A 24,350-nucleotide genomic window follows, 5' to 3' on the forward strand; every position below is an offset into this window, starting at 1 on the left:
CAACTCATGGCCAGTCTTGCTGAGACCACTTCCTTCATCCCCAGTGGATTGTTTGAAGCAAATTTGAGACATCACATCATCATTGAAGATTTTTAGCAGGAGAGTGATACATGATCAGTTTTGCATTTTAGAAATCACACATTTCTAGTAATTTAAAAGTATCTTTAAAATGCACACACCATAGTTTGTGTGCTTCTCATTTGCTTCCATTCACAAAAGACATTTATCTTTCTGTATCACCATGTAATATTTGTAGTTGCATTTTTTCAAACTGTATGGAAACAGGTTAAAATGTTAAAATTATTGTATGTATTTATCTTCCCATGTAGATCAGTTGGTTAATTTGCATTTTAAAATACTGTTAGTGAACATTTGGGCTTCTATAACTATTAAAATGTCATAATTAATATAAAGATTTGTAGATTTTTGGTTTTACTATGAATATTTTTTATAGATTCAAGTTGAGGAATTTATTATTCTGCTTTTGTGGTTCAGGTTTCAGTAGGTAGATTACTTATCTACCTATTGAAATTTGTCTTCTTATTGAAGTTTACTCTTATGGTGAGAATTAATATATTACATTGCTTTTATTTTAAAGCTATTTATAGCTGTCTACAGGCCACTAAGTTAAATTCCTTCCTGTAGTTAGAATGTTTGCTTCCTAAAGTGTTTTAATTTCTTTCTTCCTCCCTTTCTTCCTCCCTCCCTCTCTCCCTCTTTTTCTTTTTCTTCCTTCCTTCCTTCCTTCCTCCCTCCCTCCCTCCCTCCCTCCCTCTTTCTTTCTTTCTTTCTTTCTTTCTTTCTTTCTTTCTTTCTTTCTTTCTTTCTTTCTTTCTTTCTTTTCTTTCTTTCTTATGATAGCTTAGTATTATAGATGGTAACTATCGCAGTATTACCTTGGGATAGTATTGCATTCATGCATTCATTCGTTTATTGAGTGAGAGTCAATGCTCTTACTCTAAATCAGAGGTTGGCAAACTGCGGCTGCTGAAATTGCTTCTTACATTCTTGAAGGGTGTTTTAAAAAAAGAGAGATCTTGCAACAGAAACCATATGTGGCCTGCAAATTTAAAATGTTTACTATCTAGCCCTTTATAGAAAATTGGCCAACCCCTGATCTAAATGAGTATAACTTAAATTCTTGGCTCATGCTTTTTTTTTTCTTTTGGAACTGTTTCTGTAAGATTCTCTTTAGAATTGACATTTGAAAATTAAAATTTTCATTGTCTTTTACAGAGAAGATGGTGAATTAGAAGATGGTGAAATAGATGATGCAGGATTTGAAGAAACTCAAGAACAGGAAGCAAAAGAGGATGAAAAGCAGAAAAATGAGAAAGCCTACAGAAAATCAAGGAAAAAACACAAGAAAGAAAAAGAGAAGAAAAAGTCCAAAAGGAGAAAACGTGAGAAACATAAGGTTAGTTAGAATCTATTTTTTATTCTTTTGGTAAATTTTTATGAAATATAAAACACTGAAAATTATAAAGTATAAATCATTGCCTATTTTCTTATAAAATATATGGATTAGGTCTTTTTATGTGCTTAAGAAATTTTCTGAACATAAAGATTATATGAAATATTTTAAAGATTTAAAAAATATTCATGCGAATCTTACTGTATAGCACAGGGAACTTTACTCGGTTCTCTGTGGTGACCTAAATGGGAAGGAAATCCAAAAAAGAGGGGACATATGTATACATATGGCTGATTCACTTTGCTGTATAGCAGAAACTAACACAACAGTGTAAAGCAACTCTACTCCAATAAAAAAATTAAATAATCAAAGTAACTTTTAATGCAAATTAGAATAAATATTTTAAATTGATGGAAGATTGTATGCAAGAATACTGAAAGCTTAAGGAAAGAAAGTTTCATTCTCTACAGATGTAGATTAACAGCACTGGCATTGTCCATCCATTCATTTACTTACTCATTTGTAAGTATTATTGCGTGCTTGCTGTGGAAATCTCTGTGCTGTATGCTGGGGGTTATAGCAATGAATGAAATGGTCTCTGCTGTTATAGAGATTACATTGAAAAGGGAAGGAGAGAGGCAGTGAACAATTGAAAAACAAATGCTATCAAGAGAACAGTTGGGTGCTGGATACAGAATAATGTGGATTGCGGTTGAGAAGAAGGGAAACCTATACTGACAGAGAACTCAGAGAAAAGTTGGCAGCAGTGGTGGGGTAGTTTTTGAAACTCCCTGAATTTCCCCCGTAAAAACAGAGCAATTAGGATAGCAAAACCAAAAATTCATTGGCAACATCTACCAAAAAAATGAAGTAACAAATTATCTTCACAAACCTCAAAAATAAAAATGGATAAGGCCAAACCACAGACAGCAGCAAGACCGGAGCAGGATCAGCAATTGTGTGAAATGAAGCAGAGGAAAGGTAAAAAGAACTTCCAGAAAACAAATTACCAACAGGTATTCATCTCAATGAAGGAGTCCCCAGTGAACATGGAAAGCCTGTCGGCCAAACTGAGAAACAGCAATGGAAACTGAGAGGGGGCTTTACTAGCTCCCAATTCCCACATGAGTATAAGGTGACCACGTAAAATTGGATGGTGCTACAATGGTCTGTGCCTGATGAATACTAATCAGCTAAATCTCTTCTAGGACAGAGTCCCACCCTGAGGAGATAACTGCTAGGAGTAGAATCTAAGTTGAGAGGACAAGAATACTAGGGCCAAGGAAAGAAACTGGGGGAAGGGAGCAGGGGTGGCATATCTCAGAAGATGATACACAGCCATGTTTTTTAATACTTCATGTGCTAACAACAGAAGAAATAACCCTAGAGAGTGAAGCTAGGAAAGTTTTCCTGGCTCATTCCTCCTTTGACACATGAGCAACAAGATTGGACCATGATCACATTCCATATAAGTTATTATTATTAAAAAAAAGAGGAAAATGGGGAGAATAATATTCTTCCAGAAAGGAAAGAATGCTCACAAAACATGAAAAACTTAACCTAACATTTCAAAATGATTTTTAAAAATTAAGAAAATAATACAGGCTATGATCAAACAGCATCAGCAGAACTGGGGGAAAAGGGAATCCTTTGGTCATTTAGGCAAAAAGACCAAGTCACTTATTAAGAAAGGAAAGTCAGATTTATAGAAAAATTTTTGATATCAACATTTTATGCCAGAAGATAATGGAGTAACATATTTGAATAAAATGCAAGCCAAGCATTTTATATCCAGCTAAATACCGAACTTCAAATATAAAGTCCTCAGAAAAACTGTATATAATAGAAGTCAGGAAATATTTATTATCATAAGACTTCTCATAGAATCTCCTAGAGCACACGTTCAGATAACCAAAATGACTGGGTGAAAAAGTGAGAGTGATCTACATACACTACGTATTAGTCTGTAAAGCTAAGACTAAATGATGGACATGGGGGGCAGTATATTATGTATCGAAACATTACAGCTGTAAAAAATGTCAGGGAAAGCAGAAGAATATATGGTAAGCAGGATAACCTTATTGGTAGTTTTTTAGTTATTAACTGAGAATTTTTAAATATACTTCAAATTATTATCCTGGGAATGAAAGAGAGGAAGTAGAAGAAGAGGTTACTGCCTAATTTCAATATTGGTCCTACTAGTAAACAAATAGTATGCAAAGAAGGGATAGGGACTAAGGTTATTGGAAAAAGACAACTTGAAAGAAATAACTGAAACAAAAATATAATCTTTCTAATACCAAAAGATATGCAAAATCCAGCTCTAAGGTATGTAGAAGAGAAAGATTTAAAAAGTGGATAAAACCATTGTAAAGCAATTATACTCCAATAAAGATGTTAAAAAAATAAAAAATAAAGAAATGAAAAGTGGGTAAAGCTATACCAGGCAGATGCAAAGAAAGAGAAGGCAGAAATCACAGTGTTGATATATGAAAAAGTCAAATTTAGGTTAAAAAGGCATTGAAAGAAAGAAGGGCATTTTATAATGTTAAGGTTATAATTCACAGTGACGATTTGTTATTAATATTTAATATCCCCTTAAACATCAGTTTTCAAGAAATAGACAGGAATACAGTAATAACAGGAGATACATCAGTATATCTCTCTTAACCCAAAGAGATTAATCAAATGGATGAAAAGGTGGTAAGGATATTAAATAAATATTATAAATATATAGTAAGCTCTGAATCCTGAGAATATATCTTCCTCTCAAGTATACTTGGAATATTCATAAAAACAGGCCATGTCATAGGCAACAAAGAAAACTCCAATTAATTTGATAAAGTAGAAATAGTACAAAGAGCAATCTCAAACCACGATGCAATAAAACTAGACATTAATAACAAAGTTGAAAAACAAAAACACCTTTGAATGCAGACTAAACCTGCCGAATTTCATGAAAATAATAATAGAATTTGACATATGGAAGATAGCTAAAAAATTATCAGAAGAAAAATTATTATAGTATTAAAATCTAGAAAACAGCAAAGTAAGACAGAAACAAAAAGGAAGGGCTTAATAAAGTTATAAGCAGAATTTAACAAATTAGAATGAAAAGTCAGTAGTTTTTTTTTTTTTTTTTTTTTTTGGCCATGCCGCACGGCACGCAGGATCTTAGTTCTCCCATCAGGGATCGAACCTGTGCCCCCTGCAGCACGGGTTGGCCAAACTAATTAAGAAAAAAAGGGAAGCGCAAAAACACAGTTAGATATTTTGAGGCTAAGAACTTTTAAAACCATCAAGTCCTGGTTCCTTTTTAACAGTTCTTCCTTTAATTCATCTATCTTCCCTCATAGATAGGTACTTTGAACATTTTGCTTGAAAATCTTAACTAGATCACCTAGTTCATTAGACACATTTTCTACTTTCCATATTGCTGAAGGTAACAGTGTTGCTAGATTTCTGCCACTACATAACAAGGATCTCCCTTTTTCCAGTTTTAATAAGATAACTCTCACTTCCCTTTAAGTTGCCCCAAAGTCCAAAATTTTACTAACAATCATTCAGGGTGATCTAGGCTTTCACTAGCGCCCTCTTAAAATCATTCCAGTTTCTATCCACTGCCTGGTTCCAAAACCAGTTCTACCTTTTAGATATTTGTACTGGCAGCACCGCATTTCCAGATACCAAAATCTGTATTAATTAACTATTGCTGCGCAACATATTACCCCAAACTTAGAAGCTTAAAACAACAAAAGTATGTCTCCTAGTTTCTGTGGGTCAGGAACGTGGGCACGGCTTAACTTGGTATTCTGGCTCAGCGCTTCCTGCGAGGTTGCAGTCATCTCCTGACTAAGGCAGGATCCTCTTCCAAGTTCGGTCATGTGGCTCTTGGCAGGCCTCCGTTCCTCACCATGTGGACCCCTTTACACACCACTTCTTCAACCTCGTGCTTTGGCTGGCTTCCTCCAAAGCAAGAGAGCAAGAGAGAGCACCCAGGATGAAAGCTACAGTCTTTTTTATAACCTAATCACTTCTGACAAATTCTGTTTGCTAGAAGCAAGCTTCTAAGTCTAGTCCACACTCAAAGGGAGAGGAATTAATCTCCACCTCTTGAGGGTAGGAGTAATAATGAATTTGTGGACAATTATTATTAGAGAAATGCCATTTAATTGATTTTATATTTTGCATTTTCACTTAATAGTACAGATAAACATTTTGTTGTTTCTATAAAATCTTCTAAAATACCATTTTAATTGATTACTCTGTATTGTATTATACTTTAGTATCGTTCTCTTACTATTGAACATGGAGATTTTTTGTGATAAATCTTGAAGGACAGGTAGGCATTAGCTCGTTGACCAAAGAGACACAGAGAATACAAAAGCAAAAAGGTGTGAAAAGGCTGGCATGGTTTGGGGAAGTCACTGAAGTCCCTAAATTCTTTCTGTTACTGTTTGACTATTTAAAGGGGTCACTAAATGGCTATCCTATTAATTAGTTCTTAACTATGTCTTTTGCCCTCTTTACTCACCACGTTGTGGTGTCATGTTTGTTAAGAGCTCTATAGAAAGGATAATCACTGAGACTTGAACTTTATTTATTTTTAAAGCCATGACTTTTATTTTTTTTATTTTATTTATTTATTTATTTATTTTTGGCTGTGTTGGGTCTTCGTTTCTGCGCGAGGGCTTTCTCTAGTTGCGGCAAGTGGGGGCCACTCTTCATCGCGGTGCGCGGGCCTCTCACTATCATGGCCTCTCTTGTTGCGGAGCACAGGCTCCAGACGCGCAGGCTCAGTAGTTGTGGCTCACGGGCCCAGTTGCTCCGCGGCATGTGGGATCTTCCCAGACCAGGGCTCGAACCCCTGTCCCCTGCATTGGCAGGCAGATTCTCAACCACTGCGCCACCAGGGAAGCCCTATTTATTTTTAAAACATTTATTTATTTGGCTGGGCCGGGTCTTAGTTGTGGCATGCAGGATCTTCGTTGCAGCATGTGGGATCTTTAGTTGGGGCATGCGGACTTCTTAGTTGGGGCATGCAGACTTCTTAGTTGTGGCATGCGGACTCTTAGTTGCGCCATGAGGGATCTAGTTCCCCAACCAGGGATCGAACCAGGGCCCCCTGCATTGGGAGCATGGAGTCTTACCCACTGGACCATCAGGGAAGTCCCTAGACTTGAACTTTAGTACTTACCAACCAAGTGTATTGAAAGAAATAATCCACCAGTGTATTATAGGTAAAATAACAAAATTAAAGGAACACTTTCAAACACTAAACAGATACCAAACAATAACCAAAAAAAAGAAACTCAAAAATTCTGAAATAAAAAAAGTATACTATCCTTTTCACTTAAAAATTTAATAATTTTTAATTACTCTCTACTACTTCCAGCTATTTTTAATGTAGTCCAATTGCTAATTTTGGGTTAATAATTACTCTACTTCTTATTACTGTAGGTGAGCCACATATGTATTATTTTATAATAGCCTTCCTAATGACTTCTTAAAGTCTGTGTTCTAGACTCATTTTTTGGGGCTAGCCTGAAGAATCTTCTCCCTTTAACAGAATCTTCTCTTCTCTGATGGCTCTTCCTGAAGCAATGCCTTTGTTTGAACTTCTTCTTAAGCAAGACTTACCCCTTTAGTGTTCTTCAGGTGAAAGGTTTTCTTTTGAGCCAGAGCTGACTTCTGCTAGTAACAGAGCAAACTTGGCTTTTAAATGGACAATATTTATTTCAAGTCCTAACCAAAAAGATTAGGTAGTTAAGCTTGAAGCATTTCATAGCATAATTATAAAAAGATCTTCATATCACCTATCAAATCAACAAAAGCAGAATTAACAGCACCCCAAAACTAAACCCCAGAACATTTAAGAACAAGGTGGAGGAAAAGTTTGTCTTCTTAAACCAGCATTTAAGAATGGAGTAGAAGAAAACGGATCCTTCTACTCTAAAAGTATCAAGAGGTCAATTTAGTTCAGCACATTTTTACTGAGTTTGTTCTAGTCTTAGATGCTGGGAATGCAAGGATGATAAAATACAGAGCCAGTGTCTTTGTTGATAAGAACTTCAAAAAAAATTTTTAAAGAGGGTGCTTAACCTGGGAAGGTAATTATTTTGGCTAGATAGAAGGATATTTAGTGATTTTTTTTTTTGAAATTGCATTCATATTTGAAAAAGCTTATTCTTGATATTTGTCAATCACTGTCAGTTACTTGTGGTTTGCATTTCATCTTTGTTCAATTTTGTGGGTTGGATTTATGTTATATTTATAATTTGGAATGTTTTGATATCTTTTAGATTTAGGGTACTTATGTAATAGATTAAGAACTCTAAAGCTGTTTTAGGTAAAAAATAAATTAATTCATACTCTATTCATGTTCTAGGACTCTTTTTGGTGATGAGGAACCAATTTTATTTCCTTTAAGGTTAACTTAGGGGCTTCCCTGGTGGTGCAGTGGTTAAGAATCCGCCTGCCAATGCAGGGGACACGGGTTCGAGCCCTGGTCTGGGAAGATCCCACATGCCACGGAGCAACTAAGCCCGTGCGCCACAACTACTGAGCCTGCGCTCTAGAGCCCGTGTGCCACAACTACTGAAGCCCGCGTGCCTAGAGCCCATGCTCCACAACAAGAGAAGCCACCGCAGTGAGAAGCCGTGCACTGCAACGAAGAGTAGCCCCCGCTCGCAGCAACTAAAAGCCCGCGCACAGCAGCGAAGACCCAACGCAGCCAAAAATTTTAAAAAATTTAAAAAATAAAGATTAACTTAAAGTTAAGACTACTTTAGAGCCTAGAGGTGCAGTATTTTCTATTTGAAGTCCTTGGGCCAAAGGGATGATGGGGAAAATGCTGCCATTAAAATCCCCGAGAAAAGAGGAAAATGTACTGTTCCTCAGAAAATTTCAGAGAAGTTGGGGTGGAGGTGGTCTTTGGAGCAAGAATTTTCCAGTTAATACTTCAGAACCTACTAGGATAATATAATCTATTGGTTGGCACCTCTGGCTGAAACCAGCTTATCTAGTTACTAGTTAAATTTTCTTCCTTTTGTAAATGTAACATTTTTGGTTTTTCCTTCTTTTAGCATAATTCTCCATCCAGTGATGATAGTTCAGACTACAGCCTTGATTCAGAGGTCGAACATACAGAAAGTTCCCACAGAAAAAGAAGTGGTTTCTACAGGGATTATAACATTCCATTTCCTCAGGTATTGCCTTTATTTTTATTGTCATAAAATATACCTAACATAAAATTTACCATTTTAACTATTTCTTTTTCTCTCTCTTTTTTTTTTTTTAAATTGGAGTATAATTGACCTATAACACTGTGTTAGTTCCAGGTGCACAACATAGGATTCAATATTTCTATACATAACAAAACGATCACCACAATAAGTTTGGTTACCATCTGTCGCCATACAAAGATATTACATTATTATTAACTGTTTTCCCTATGCTGTACATTTCATCCCTGTGACTCCTTTATTTTGCAACTGGAAGTTTATACCTCTTAATCTCCCTCACCTATTTCATCCCCATTCCCCTCTGGTAACCACTTGTTTGTTCTATCTGTGAATCTGTTCCTGTTTTGTTATGTTTGCTCATTTGTTTTGGTTTTTAGATTCCACGTATAAGAGAAATAATAGTGATATTTCTCTTTCTCTATCTGCCTTATTTCACTTAGCATAATGCCCTCTAAGTCCGTCCTTATTGTCACAAATGGCAAGATTTCATTCTTTTTTATGGCTGAGTAATATTCCATTGTATATATACTGCATATACTGCGTGTATATGTATATATATATATATATATATATATATATATATATATATACTGTATCTTCTTTATCCGTTCATCTATTAATGGACACTTAGGTTGCTTCCATATCTTGGCTATTATAAACAATGCAGCAGTGAACATAGGGGTGCATATCTTTTCGAATTAGTGTTTTTATTTTCTCTGGGAAAATACCCCAAAGTGGAATTGCTGGATATTTGGTAGTTCTATTTTTAATATTTTGAGAAACCTCTGTACTGTTTTCCACAGTGGCTGCACCAATTTACATTCCCACCAACAGCATACAAGTGTTCCCTTTTCTCCACATTTTCACCAACACTTGTTATTTCTTGTCTTTTTGATGATAGCCATTCTGCCAGGTGTGAGGTGATAGATATATATCCTTGTGGTGTTTTTTTTTTTAATTAATTAATTAATTACTTTTGGTTGCATTGGGTCTTTGTTGCTGTGCGCTGGCTTTCTCTAGTTGCAGGGAGCGGGGGCTACTCTTCGTTGCGGTGCGCGGTGGCTTCTCTTGTTGTGGAGCATGGGGTCTAGGCACATGGGCTTCAGTAGTTGTGGCACGTGGGCTCAGTAGTTGTGGCTTGCGGACTCTACAGCACAGGCTCAGTAGTTGTGGCGCACGGGCTTAGTTGCTCTGCGGCATGTGGGATCTTCCCAGACCAGGGATCAAACCCGTGTCCCCTGCATTGGCAGGCGGATTCTTAACCACTGCGCCACCAGGGGAGCCCTATCCTTGTGGTTTTGATTTGCATTTCCCTGATGATTAGTGATGTTGAGCATCTTTTCATGTGTCTGTTGGCCATTTGTATGTCTTTGGAAAAATTCACTATTTTCACCATTTTAAAATATATAGTTCAGTGACATTAAGTTTATTTACGATGTTGTGCAACCATCACTTCTGTCCATTTCCGGAACTTTTTCATCTTCCTAAATAGAAGCCATGTACCTATCAAGCAATAATACCTAATTTCCCCCTCCCTCCACTCCTGGTAACCACTATTCTACTTTCCATCTCTATGAATTTGCCTGCTCTAGGTACTTCATATAGGTGGAATCATGCCGTATTTGTCCTTTTGTGTCTGGCTCATTTCACTTACCATAATTTTTTCAAGGTTCACTTGTGTTGTAGTACGTATCAGAATTTCCTTCCTTTTCAAAGCTGGATAATATTCAATTATATGTATATACCACATTTTGTCAATAGATACTTGGACTGCTTCCACCTTTTGCGTATTGTGAATAATGCTGCTATGAACGTGGGTGTGTAGGTGTCTCTTTGAGACTCTGCTCTCAATTCTTTGGAGTATAGACCTAGGAGTGGAATTGCTTGATGATATGTTATTTCTACATTTAACTTTCTGAGGAACTACCAACTGTTTCCCACAAAGGCTGCACCATTTTACATTTCCACCAACGATGCATGAGATTTTTCTGATTTCTCCACATCCTTGTCAAGCTTGTTATTTTCTGTTTTTGTTTGTTTGTTTTGTTTTGGATAACAGCCTTCCTAATTGGTGTGAAATGATATCTCACTGTGGTTTTGAGTTACTGCTTTATAAAGAGAAAAATTAAACTTTCAATTTCATTCTTTGCTTTCTGATATTTAAAAAAATATTTTATAAGACATATGCTACAAATTTTAAATCTTTGAAAGTAAAGAATATGTCATGTATTTGTTTGCTGGGGCTGCCATAACAACATACCACAGACTGGTGGCTTAAACAACAGAAATTTATTTTCTCACTGTCTGGAGGCTAGATCTGAGTCCAAGATCGAGGTGCTGGCAGGTTTGGTTTCCTCTGAGGGCCACAAGGGAAGGATCTGTTTAGGCCTTTCTCCTTGGCTTGTAGATGGTCACCTTCATGCTGCTTTGTCCTCACATGGTCATTCCTCTGTGCACGTGGACTCTTGGTGTCTCTGTGTGTCCAAATTTCCCCTTATAAGGGCAGCAGTCAAATTGGATGAGGGCCCACCCTAACATCCTCATTTCAACTTAATCACCTCTTTAAAGGCCCTTTCTCTAAACACTGTCATATTTTGAGGTACTGGGGGTTAGGGCTTCAGTATATGAATTTTGTGCCACCTACCTCTTCAAGTGCAAACATTATTTGATGTGTTTTAAACAGAAAAAAAAATTAAAACAATATGATATACTTTATGTCTTCCTTAAATATGTTGCACTGTATGAACAGAATCTTCAGTCTGAATATTATTTTGTGCTAGAAAAATCCTGATGCTTTCAGGAGCACTGAGAGTATTCGGGTCAGTGTGCATGTATCTGAAAAACCCCAGACTTCCTGAGTTCTCGTGGGTGGGGGTCGCTAAGGCTTCCGCTTTTTCCAGACTCTGGACTCCTTTTGTTCCCAAAGATTGAAAGGATAGTCAAAAGTGCTGTTGAACCTTCCAGATGATTTTTCATGCTGGGCTGATGCTTTCAGAGCAAAAACAGCTCCAAATACTGCTCACTTCTGGGGATTTTCATCTACTCCATGGGTAATGGTCCAGTAATCCTTCACTAATTTGTTAGCTCTCTGATGTCTACAGTGGTCTGAAAAAAATATCTTGTCTATCTTTGCTGCATTTTTTTAGGAGGAGGACTGATCTGAATTAAATTACCTAGTCTGCCATTAGAAGAGAAAGTTCAGGATCATTTCCTTCACATATGCTTTAGGGTTGACTCATTGAGGTTAGAAAGTATATCCTAAAAATCTCATGTAATTAGATAACAAGTATCTACTGTATGACACTTCTACAGTTATAGGCCGACAATAGAATATAGTATCAGCATCTAGCTATTAAATTAGAGGACTTAATATATCTCCTTTTTCCTCATCCTTGCTCAGGGTCTCCTGTTCTCTTATTTCATGCTTAGAGTGACAGCCTGTGTAACAGAAACCAAATCTGCCCCCACAGACATTCTAGCAGGTAGATAGCCTAATAATCAATAAGCAGAGTGATTGGAGAAACTATATCCTTCAGTAAAATTTATAGTCTTTTTCATTTCTTTTATCTTTAGGAGGGCTTTTAAAAATACTTGCTAGATCCTTGCTGGTGAGTACATTTTGTTCATTCCAAATGGTGAACATGTGAAGCACGAGGAGATACTCTCCTAGAGAACTGGGGCTGCTCTGTAACCCCTCATTCATTTAGCGCTTCCTGGAGAGCTTGCACCGCATGGGTGGTGCCCTGATGCAAACACTAAGCACTGCAGCAAGCCACATTAGAGTCTGTCACTGCTGAAGAAGCCCTGAGGTTTGCATAATTAGAGGGCTATTAGGATTATTTGCAGTTGGGAAAACGAGGGATGAATTGAAAGTTTAGGGATAATTCTGCTTGAAAAAGTAGGAATTATGGAGATTATTTTTGTAAAGGCTGTGAAAAATCAGAGAATTGGATTAAGACTTAAAGCTTTTGTGAAAAGCATCTAATCTCTAGAGAAAAATTCATACTCGCCCATTAACAGAGTAATCCTTGCTCATTAGGCGTTGAAATATATCATTGAAGAATTAATGTAATCACATTTTTTATAAAAGGAAATGTAAGTACCATTCAACTAATTAATTAATCTTCAACTTAATCAAAGCAATTATTTTTTGTTTTATTTTCATAGTGGCTTTTTTTAAAATGTAAGAAACTGCCTTTTGGTTATAGTTATAAATCCCCTTCTGAATTTCTGAAGTGCTAGACTGAGAACAGTTTATAAACTTTAAAAATGTTGCTTAAAAAAATTTGGAAATCTAATATAATGTCTTCAAAATTTAAAATTGATGAGCTAATTGATTTTCTTGATTGCTTTAGTTATATACTTTTTCTCTATTTTATAATTGCTGAAAAGGACTTAGTATTTCTCTGAATTTTACTTTTTATTTTTTTTGAATTTTTGAATTTTATTTTATTGTTATTTTTTATACAGCAGGTTCTCATTAGTTATCTGTTTTATACATATTAGTGTATATATGTCAATACCAATCTCCCAGTTCATCCCACCACCACCACCCCGCCCCGCTTTCCCCCCATGGTGTCCATACGTTTGTTCTCTACATCTGTGTCTCTATTTCTGCCCTGCAAACCGGTTCATCTGTACCATTTTTCTAGGTTCCACATATATGAGTTAATATACGATATTTGTTTTTCTCTTTCTGACTTACTTCACTCTGTATGTTCTCTGCATTTTATTAAAAACACAGTCTCATGTTAGTATTCTGCCAGGGCAGTATTTTTATATCACATTTAAAATGTACTAAACTGAAAATGAGTCATGGTCTGACTTTTTCTAGATCCTCAAGCTGTAATTATGTGCAATTTTTTTCTTGCTTTCTTATAAAAAAATTGACAATAGATATGATAGAAGTAATAAAAATATTTCAGTGACTAGAGATATACTTGAATTACTATCATTAAATGAACTTCTAGGACTACAATGTATTTTTTGTTTTTACATGCTTTAGTAAAAAGCATTAAAATTAATAATGTATAAGTGCAATAAATAGTTTCTAATGAGCAATTTATTCATTAGATGTTTTTTACAATTAGGGAAATCTCTGTTTTTTCTATTAGACCTCAAATATATTTTCTTTTTACAAATTTGACTTTACATATGGTTTTTTAATTAAATATAATGTACTTAAACGTGTCATTTGGGAATTTTTGAATCTTAGGAGACTCTATATATTTTCTACCCCTGCTCCAAGCTGTTTTACTATTTTTTTTTTCTGTTTTCAAAAAGACCTCTTCAGTTTTTTTGGAGACGGAATTCCTGTATGACAGTATGGATTTTAAAGTACTGTTATGTGTATAAATATTGAGGCATGGAGCATGGGAAACATAAGACATGGACATGGAAAACAGAAGGTGAACAAGACACACTCTCCAGCAATGTTCTATGAACATTATAATGTTTAATAACATCAGAGTAGCATTTAGCTTTTTGAACTTAGTTTTAAATAGTGCCATAGATAAGTTCTAACCAAGAGGCAGAACTAATAACTGTCTTTTCCCCTTCTTTCTCCCAACTTTCTGGGGGAAAAAAGTTGTCCTGTGTTTCTATCAATTCCTATATATAACTGAAAAATCTTGATAATGGTTGTGCGTTTTCACTTAGCATGGACATATATCAGGAAGCTACATGGCATCAAAGAAGAGTCAACATAACAGAAAATTTAAGAGTAAAGAATATGATGAGTACAGTACCTACAGTGATGAGAACTTTGGTAACTACAGTGATGAGAACTTTGGTAACTACAGTCAGGAAACAGAGGAAGATTTTGCCAGTCAGCTGAAACAATACAGGCAAGCTAAAGAAACCTCAAATACTGCTTTAGGATCATCATTTTCTAAAGAACCAGGGAAAAAACAAAGATTGAAAGGAATTCAGCAAGGTAAGTTTGAAATTGTCTGTTTTTTAATATGAGAACCTTATTAAAACAGGTAAATATGAAGTAAAATCTTAAATTTCTTTGTCCTTTCCCATGATCAGCTTATTCCTGTGCTTCCTGAATTCGTTTTTATTTATTTTGTAGACCTTGAGGACAAAAATCTACAAATATTTCAATCTGCATGATATCTTAAAATTTGAATTTAAAAGATTTCTTAATATTTTTAAAGTGCATAAAAATGTAAAACAACTTTCCTGTTATGTTTTTCCCCTCCCTTCTATATGGTATCAGTATACTGAAAGAAATACCCTACCTTTTTCAGCTGTCTCTGTTACTCTGTATTACTTTATGTTTTAGACCTGTAAGGACAGAATCCTGGGAAGCGATTCTTTTATTAGGCTTTAAAATGTAGTGATCATCTTTTCTATGTAAATGTACTCAGGACTATAGACATTCTTCAGGATCAGAAATAAGAACATAATCTAAAGAAATTTCTGGAGTGATAACCTATTCATCTGCTATATTGAGGTACATCGTCCCTGGAGAGACCAGTACAAGATTGCCATAGAAATTATGGGTCACATCAGGGTCAAATCAGCCTTAAGAACTGTCCAGTCAATATGTCTGCTTCAAGAAAACTGGAACGAGATGAGGCTGAGGTGAAGTAGTGAGCACCCAAGCCCTATGTAACTATCATTTAATTATCATTGAAAAAAGGAATCAGTTACGAGTAAATTTGGTTATTTTTATGGCTTTATTTTTTCTTGATTTCCAAGCAAAATTCCTTTGAAAAATGTGGATCTAGGCTTTGTTGAACTAAAGAGACAGGAATTTGTCTATGCATGTGCTATTGTAATTAGTAAGTTTGTTCCTGGAGTCCAGACATAGTGGTGTCAGGGATCATTCCACTTGGGGAATAAGGGGAATGTAGAGACCTTGTTCATCCTTTCCCACCTGGGGTTCTTCCTTTCAAACTCTTTCTGTTTGTTCTGTTAAAGAATTGAGTATTGCATTTTATTTTGACTTTCATTTTTTCCCCCAGAGTTATGAAAATAATATATGCTCAAATGTAGAAAACTTTTTCTATGTGTAGAAAAGATAACCCAGCAAAGATCAAAGATAAAACAAAAGCAGTTTGAATCCCTACTCCCAGAGACAATTACTATTAATATTTTTGGTATACTTTTGTTTTGTTTTTGGCTGTGCCCCGGCTTGTGGGATCTTAGTTCCCCAACCAGGGATCAAACCCAGGCCCCCTGCAGTAGAAGCACGGAGTCCTAACCACTGGACTGCCAGGGAATTCCCCGGTATACATTCGTCTAGAATTTTTTGACAATTATTTTTTAACAAAAAACTATACACTGTTATAACTTGGTTTTTTCCCTTAACTGTGAATTGTATCTCAGTCATTCTTATGTTAATGAGTAGATTTTAATGTCTACATTCTATTCAATTAAATAGATATGCCATAATTTGCCTAATAAAGTGTTAGGTTTGTTTGTTAGTAATTATTTGGGATTTAAGTTGCACCCATTTTTAAAAATTCTGTGATTAACCCTGCATATTTATACATATCTTGGCAAACATTTTTTTTTTTTTGAGAGTAAATGCTGAAATGTAGAATTGAGTCAAAAGACATAGCTACATTTGAAAATTTTTGATCCATATACTAAGTTGATATCCAAAAAGGTGATGTAGCAATTTATAACACCCCTGCCAGTGTGTGCAAATGCCAATTTCTCCAAATCCCTACCAACATTATTCTTTGAGGTGAAAATAGTTATGTTATCTTTAAATTTTTAATTTCTTTGATTTCTTTAATGAAGTGAAACATTTTTCTATATATCTATTGGCTATTTTGTAGGTTTAATATCATTAGAAAACTTATTAGTTCAATATGACTCTGGTATAATGAGAAATCACTTTGTATTGTAACTTACTGCCCTGATATATAATTTTAGTCATTTGAGTATCTCTTTAGAGACTTTTAAATATCAAGTTTTTCAAAAGTAAAAGACAAGTATAAATTTTGCTTGGAGATATATGTGATGTCTATTCAACATTATCAATAGAAACTCAATTTGCCACAAATTAATCACTAATACCTACAATGTCTTCCTTAGAGATGAATGTAATATTTAATTCTCTTAAAAACAGAAAACCTTGTTAATTGCTTATTCTAAGGAAAATTGAGAATAAAACTAGATTTGACCTCTCCAGCCATGTATATATCCTTGTTTCTTGCCTTCCTCATGTTGTTAACATCCCTTAAGAAACAAAACAATAAGGAGCAGTACCCACGAAGTAAAATGTAAAGACTGAATTAATTTTTTTCACTGAATCTAAAGGGAAAAAAAGAATACACCGTACACTATAGACTATTTAAAATATGCTATTCCCTGTAAACTAGTAGATTGTCTAGTGTGCTGTTTTTTTAACTATCTGAAGTACATTTTAACTTTTTTAGGTATTGAACAGAGGGTTAAAAGTTTTAATGTTGCTCGTGGACGCGGCTTACCGAAGAAAATCAAACGCAAAGACCGTGGAGGAAGGGCCAATAAAGGGCCTAATGTGTTTTCAGGAACGGATGACTTTCAAGAGGTACTGAGAATTTATATATAATGAGGAGAGGAGCTTTTCCATTTTGTAACTTATTTGGCTGCAAAAGAAAGCATTGTGATTCTTTTTTAAATTTATTTATTTTATTTATTTACTTTTGGCTGCACTGGGTCTTCGTTGCTGCGCGCGGGCTTTCTCTAGTTGCAGTGAGCGGGGCCTACTCTTCGTTGCGGTGTGCGGGCTTCTCACTGTGGTGGCTTCTCGTTGCGGAGTACGGGCTCTAGGTGCGCGGGCTCAGTAGTTGTGGCACGTGGGCTCAGTAGTTGTGGTGCACGGGCTTAGTTGCTCCGCGGCATGTGGGATCTTCCCGGACCAGGGCTCGAACCCATGTCCCTTGCATTGGCAGGCAGATTCTTAACGACTGTGCCACCAGGGAAGCCCAGCATTGTGATTTTAATGCTACTTTCCTAGTAAATGAAAATTTTCCAGTTCAGATCAAATGAGTATAGATGAATTCCAGAAAAGAAGTATTGTTTTAATTAGTTTTGATAGTAGTACACAGATGCACGTTTTGGTGCCCTCGAAATAAAATCGGTAAGTTGGAAAGCACCTCAAAATAAAATTGATATGTCTGAAAGCAAACATGTTTGTTCTATTAGTTCTCTGTTGTACTTTCCTTTCCTAGGAGTCATGGTCCCTAGATGCAAATGGCAATAAAATTCTAATAGCTCAATACGTAGCAGGAACAAGAAGGGAGATAGCGGTAAATTCACTTACTTATTACAGTTGAAATCATTAAAAGAGAAGAAAGGAGGTATAAATGGTTGGAAAGATGAATTTATGAACTATGTGTATAGTAGATATTGGATAAATATATGTTGAATTGAACTGAACTCTGAACAGTACATTTCAACCTTGTAGCGACTTTCTGGATTAGAGTGGTCCAATTCCTGTATTCTGCCACTGTTCCAGTAAGATTTGATTGAATTGTACAGAGCAAGGGTGGGTTATCAGTAGCTGCAACCTTGATTGATAGAAAAGGGAAAGTAGGGGCTTCCCTGGTGGTGCAGTGGCTAAGAATCCGCCTGCCAATGCAGGGGACATGGGTTCGAGCCCTGGTCCGGGAAGATCCCACATGTCGCGGAGCAACTAAGCCTGTGCGCCACAACTACTGAGCCCACGTGCCACAACTACTGAAGCCCACGCGCCTAGAACCCGTGCTCTGCAACAAGAGAAGCCACCGCGATGAGAAGCCCACGCACCGCAACGAAGAGTAGCCCCTGCTTACCACAGCTAGAGAAAGCCTGTGCGCAGCAACGAAGACCCAATGCAGCCAAAATTTTTTTAAAAATTAAAAAAAAAAGAAGAGGGATAGTAACATATTGTAATTGGAAAATTCTCAGTTTTCTCATTTCTGGGTTTAAAGATAATGGGCAAAGATTTCTTAATATGTACTAGTTAATGTACAACTTAGGGAGTTGTTAACAGAAAAAAGAAGTTTGGTCCCAAATGAATTTGTGAAACCCAGCACATGCTATGCTACTCTTGGGGATTCTCAGTCAACATTAATGTATTAAACACTCTGAGCAGGTTAGGCATAAAGAAGTCTGTTTTACTTTGTTCAACCCATCATTTTCAAAATTTACTTGACCATGAACTCTTTTTTTCCTACACACCTACTAACATTTACTCTTAACTCACCGTTCCATGGAAACAAGCTTAGAATTTCTGGGTGACTATAACCTGCCTGTCCATCTTTCTAGACACGTGTAGATGTCTAGGATGTGCTGCTTTCACTAGACCAAATTAATATGAGTGTTTTCTAAGTAAGCCTTCTCCTATATTCAGTACTCACACCCTATATGTGAAAAAAAATTAGCTTCCAAGAAAGTATGGTGTTGATCATGTTACTGCCTATCTCTGAGCTTCAGTTTGCTCAATCTGTAAAATTAGAGTACAGTATTAACTCTAATGGCCTCTTCAAGCACTAACATTTTAGATGTTTGCAGATCTGGGCTGCAACTAAAAGATTTCTTTATCATGTAGTAGAAAATCAGAATAAATTCTTTCTTTTGCATTTATCAGATTTAGAATATTTTTCCTTTCTTTATCAAGATTAAAATATGTTATCAACACTATGTCAGTTTATTGGCTCTCATGAGAGATTTCTTCTTACGGTTCCAGAAACAAGCAGGAGCGTGTCAGCGTCCAAGGAAGCAGCTCATGTTCAGGAGTGCTTTGGCGGAGGCCCATCCAGGGTAGAGTGAACATACTTGGAGTGGCCAACGTAGATCCATTTTTACCTTTGCCTTTTCAAGGAGTATTAAGATCCTCCAAAGGCCAGATAAATTTAGGAATACCTGCATGTCCACACTAATTTTCTTGAAAACTCAAGTATAGTCACAGAACATGCAAACTTTTGATGGATTTTAAAGCCTTATTCATTCTTTTGGCCATATAACTCCTAAAATTTTTTAGTCTTTATAGTAACTATTAAATTTTTTTTATAAATACATATTCTTTTCCCAGTAGATCCTTAATTTCCTCCTCCTTTTAGTATATTTGAAAAATCTTTTATGCTCTTGTTCCCTATACCAATATAATACATCCTCTAGAGTAAGTAAATTTTAAAATCACCAAGTGGATAGTTTGGTTTTTCCCTCCCTTTCTCTGTCTTTTCCTTCTCTCCCTCTTTCTTTCTTTCTTTTTTTTGTTTTCTGGCCACACCGCACAGCTTGCGGGATCCTAGTTCCCTGACCAGGGATCAAACCCATGCCCCCTGCGGTAGAAGCGCAGAGTCCTAACCCTGGACCACCAGGGAGTTCCTTCTCCCTCTTTCTTGAATTGTGTTTTCTTTGAAACAGTGTGATATAGTGCAAAGAGTTCTATCTGATTCTACTAACATGAAACGTAACCTTTGGCAAGTCACTAACTTCACTAATCTTCAGTTTTCATATTTGTCCAATGAGGGTGATGAACTAGATTACTTCTGTCGTTCTTCCAGCTCTTATAGTTCATAAAAGGTCTTAAGGATAGAGGACAACACAACATTGTGGATCAACTCTACTCCTATATAAAATAAAAATTAAATTAAAAATTTAAAAAAAGGATAGAGGACATTTGTGGTTCTTCTGTAGGCTCAAGCTTAAAAGATCAGATCTTCTAGGCACTTTATTTTATCCTGAAATTTTGTTTAAGTTGCTTTAGATTTTCTAGAATACCTTGATTATAGTCAGTTTTCCCATAGTTATGGGTACTGCAATACTTACTACTCGTTTAAACAGAGCTAAACTGGAAAAAAAACAGCCCCCCACGATCCTCCGTTAAGACAACGAGGGGTATCATTAGAAAGTAACATAGACAGAAAGAGTGAGTTATTAATGAAACATAGGTACAACTTGGTACATTTTTCAGCGTTTTTTTGGGGGGGAGGGTGATTACCTAATATTTTTACTTTTTAATTTCAGAGTTATATTCCTCAAGTTGGCTCATTGACTTTGCACAGTGCACTCTCTTTGGCTGCCTATTTTATTACAGCCACAATTCCTTGTACAGAAGGCATATGTGAACTGGTCATTTATATCTACTTGTTCTAAGTGAGCCTAGAAATAGAAAATGTTTGTAAGTAAAATTTGCATAGATTTAAGACATTTTAAATGATCCTATCAGAGTAGAGTATAAGCAGTTTCTTTGCGTTTTCCTTGGGCAATTTGGGTATATATATATATTTTTAAAAGAACCTCAAAGATTATCTATTTTCCTGGTATTCTTATACTTTTTTTCAGAATTCTTCTAGTAAAATATATATTTCATCAGTTGGGAGTGCTGAGGATCAGATTTAAGTTTAGCCATCTATTTCCTTAAGTGTTTGCTGTGAGGCAGTTTCCTGTTTTCAGTAGATTGTGCTTTGTTCTCCATCTTCTAACAAATTGAGGGAAAAGGGAAAACTGATAACAAATCAGAAGAGCAAATGTCAATAGTTATTAAGCTCCTCGATGTTCAAGGCACTATGCATGCTAAGAGCCTGAAAAACAGTGGTGTTTTATAGCGCTCATGAGTGGAACTCCTTAGCTTGGCTAAGCATCATACTCTCTTGCTACTCAACCCTCTTATACTTGTAGCAAAAGTTGAATAGGGGACTGAGGAGAAGAACTAAGAAAAATAAGTAGGGCTGTGAGATTTTCTACCACATACTAGTTTTTCTTAATTTTTTAAATTTAAAGTTAAAGAATACATCCTCCATTTTTTTCCTATAGAAAGTACAAAATAACCACACACGCAAGCAATCTATAATTTTTTAGAGGTACATCTAGAGACATACACTGTTAAAGGTAGGGGTGTATTCTTTTAGTCTTTTTCTTTGTCTTTATTATTATAAACTGGGGTCACATTTTCACTTGGTAAGGTATTGTGAACATTTTCTTATGTCCCCAAATTGTCTGTCCATCCCATGATTTTTTAATGACAGCATAATATTCTACCACCTAAATGTATCATAATGTGTTTGACTTGTCTCCTAGTTTTGGATGGGTACAGTATTTCTAGATTTTGTTTTGTTTGTTTGTTTTACTTGTAAATAATTCTGCAGTAGTTATTTTTGTGAATAAATCTTTGTGTGCCTTCCTGATAATTCCTTCAGAATAATCCTGAAAAGTACAAATTTTGTGTCAAACAATATGAATATTTTACGTCTTCTATCAACAGTACATGAGAGTAAATATTTTATTGTACCTTTGCCAAAGTATTATTGTTAATTTTCAAGATTTTCATAATTTTATTTTGAAAAACGTAGTTGTGTGTCCTCATTGAATTAGAAATAGGGTTCTTTGCAACTACTAGTATAGCAATAAGCACTTTTCTAGAAGCATATCTCTCTCCAAGTAAATGAATAGCATCAGAATGTCCAGTCTTCACTACTTTTAATAATCAATGTATACTGCTTTCTAGATTCATTTGACTATAAATTTTAATACCTTTTTACTACTTCATATGTTTTATTTAAATAATTTTTTTTCTTGCAGTATAGTAAACCAGGGAAAAAATGGAAGGTTATGACTCAGGAATTTATTAATCAGCACACAGTGGAACATAAAGGAAAACAAATCTGTAAATACTTTCTGGAAGGGAGATGTATTAAGGTAAATTTATAGGGGTATCATAAATCATTTTAACTTCTGAAATCATCTTTAAAATTTAAAGTCATTTTAGGGGGTGGTTAGTTTTTTCATTTCTCATATAGTTGTAATAAAACTGGTTCTTCAAAATGTATCTTGCGTTGAATACTGTATATCAGAACTCATTTAATTACATTCTGGGGCAGTAATATAACTTGAGATCTTATTTAACAAACACATGATGCTGACTGTATGGCAAGTACTGTTCGAAGTAGATCACTAATATTAAATGTTTTAATCTTTACAGTGACACAGTGAACTGTAGTTACTGTTATTATGCTTGTTTTTAACATGGCCAAACGAGGAGGTTAAATAAGTCCCCAGAGTAGCTCAGCTAGAAATGGTGAGTGCTGGTGGGGCCAGGCAGTATCCTCTGAGGTCATGCTGCCTGTGCTGGCTCTCTGCACACAGCCACATCCACTGTCTTGGGCAAGAATTCTAAGGACTGTTTGAATTATCATTAGCTCATTATTTAAAGACTGGAGATATGACCATAGTTCTACCATGAAACACCACGGAGAAAATTCAATTCAGTGGTTTCTTTTTTTTTTTCTCTTTCTTCTTTTCTTTTTTTGTAAACAGGGAGATCAATGTAAATTTGATCATGATGCAGAGTTGGAGAAGAGAAAAGAGATCTGCAAATTTTATTTACAAGGATATTGTACCAAAGGCGAGAACTGCATTTATATGCATAATATCCTTTATTAAAAACATGTTAACCAAAATATTGCAGTTTTCAAGCATCATTGAGGCTTTAAAAATCATAAGTACAACCCGGAAAGCCTAGTTTGGTTTTAAATTTAAGATAGCACGTTATATAAACCAGGTCTAATCATCCCTTGCACTTCAAAAGGGCAAACTGAGTTGTTTTCTTTAGGGAAATGAAATAACTTCCCTTTGGAAAAAAAATCTATGAAATAAATGTACTTTATATTTAATATACTCAGCTTATAAGTATTTCAAGAGACCGTGCTTCCTGAAGGAGTAGTTCGCAACATATTTATTCTGTGACTAAATGATTATTTACTTAGGTTCATAAGTAATAAATTGTCATTGTTGGAAATTATAAAATCAAAGTCTTCTCAAATCTTACCACGTAATGATAAGCACTATATATTCTTCCCTACTTCTCCCTTTGGAAATCTATACATTCCAGTTGTATTCCTACCTTACCCTTACGGCATTTCACTATATATGGTCCTCTTAAAAAAAAAATATATATATATATATATATATATATATATATACTGTCCTTCAGTAAGTACCTTATTTTTTTCCAAATGGTTAGCTCATTGTCCCCTCTTCACAGATTTAAAAGGTCACCTTAACCATATTCTAAATTTTCCTCTGTGCATAATTCTGCTTCTATACTATTACACATTGTGCTCTTTGACCATTCCCCTCTGTAATATTATATTTGATATTTACTAGGGCACATACTCCTTTTTTCTTTACCAAAATGTTATGATAAATTTGTCTTATTCAAACAAAGAAAATTTTTTTTCAGATTTGACGTACTTCTTTAGAAACCAGATACCTTACTGAACTGTTTCTTAAAGCTTTCCATCTATTCTTATGTTTTTCTCCATAGTCATGCCATCTGTGGCATGACAGTTTCAACTGTATTGTCTATACTTCCAGAAAAATGTTAAATAATAGTGATTGTGGCAGCATAATATATGTTTCAAAGATAATGCCCTTTTGCTTTGGCTTATGGCTATAGTTTTAAGATTGATTTTTTAAAAAAATCAAGTTAAGTATGTATATCCTTATTTTACTAAGAGTTTTTAATATCAAAAAAAGATCTTGAATTTTATCAGTTGCCTTTTATATCTGCTAAGATGATCACATGATTTTTCTCTCTTGACCTTATCTATGTGATGATTACAGTAATAAATTTCCTAAGACTACCCAGAAATTTCCAGAACATACACTACCTGAAAATGGTATATTTTTCACTATACTTCTAGATTTAATATTTTCTTTAGAAGTTTGTCTCCAAAATTTTAAGTAAGATTAGCCTGTAG

At 35.3% G+C, this 24,350-nt stretch overlaps 1 protein-coding gene across 2 annotated transcripts in view; it reads left to right on the plus strand.

The window, feature by feature from the left end:
- Positions 1–24,350, plus strand: part of ZC3H6 (zinc finger CCCH-type containing 6) — a 52,702-nt gene that overhangs the window by 17,689 nt on the left and 10,663 nt on the right. The window contains exons 2-7 of one of the 2 annotated variants that reach the window (XM_036873201.1): positions 1,237–1,417; positions 8,500–8,622; positions 14,317–14,593; positions 17,058–17,191; positions 22,171–22,287; positions 22,906–23,017. In XM_036873201.1, coding sequence (XP_036729096.1) covers positions 1,237–1,417; positions 8,500–8,622; positions 14,317–14,593; positions 17,058–17,191; positions 22,171–22,287; positions 22,906–23,017 — 944 coding nt within the window. Of the gene's footprint in view, positions 1–1,236; positions 1,418–8,499; positions 8,623–12,231; positions 12,267–14,316; positions 14,594–17,057; positions 17,192–22,170; positions 22,288–22,905; positions 23,018–24,350 lie in introns of those variants that run through there. The other variant, XM_036873202.1, reaches the window with a different exon arrangement.

This window comes from Balaenoptera musculus, chromosome 13, assembly GCF_009873245.2.
Source record: "Balaenoptera musculus isolate JJ_BM4_2016_0621 chromosome 13, mBalMus1.pri.v3, whole genome shotgun sequence".
In the NCBI taxonomy this organism is placed as follows: Eukaryota; Metazoa; Chordata; class Mammalia; order Artiodactyla; family Balaenopteridae; genus Balaenoptera; species Balaenoptera musculus.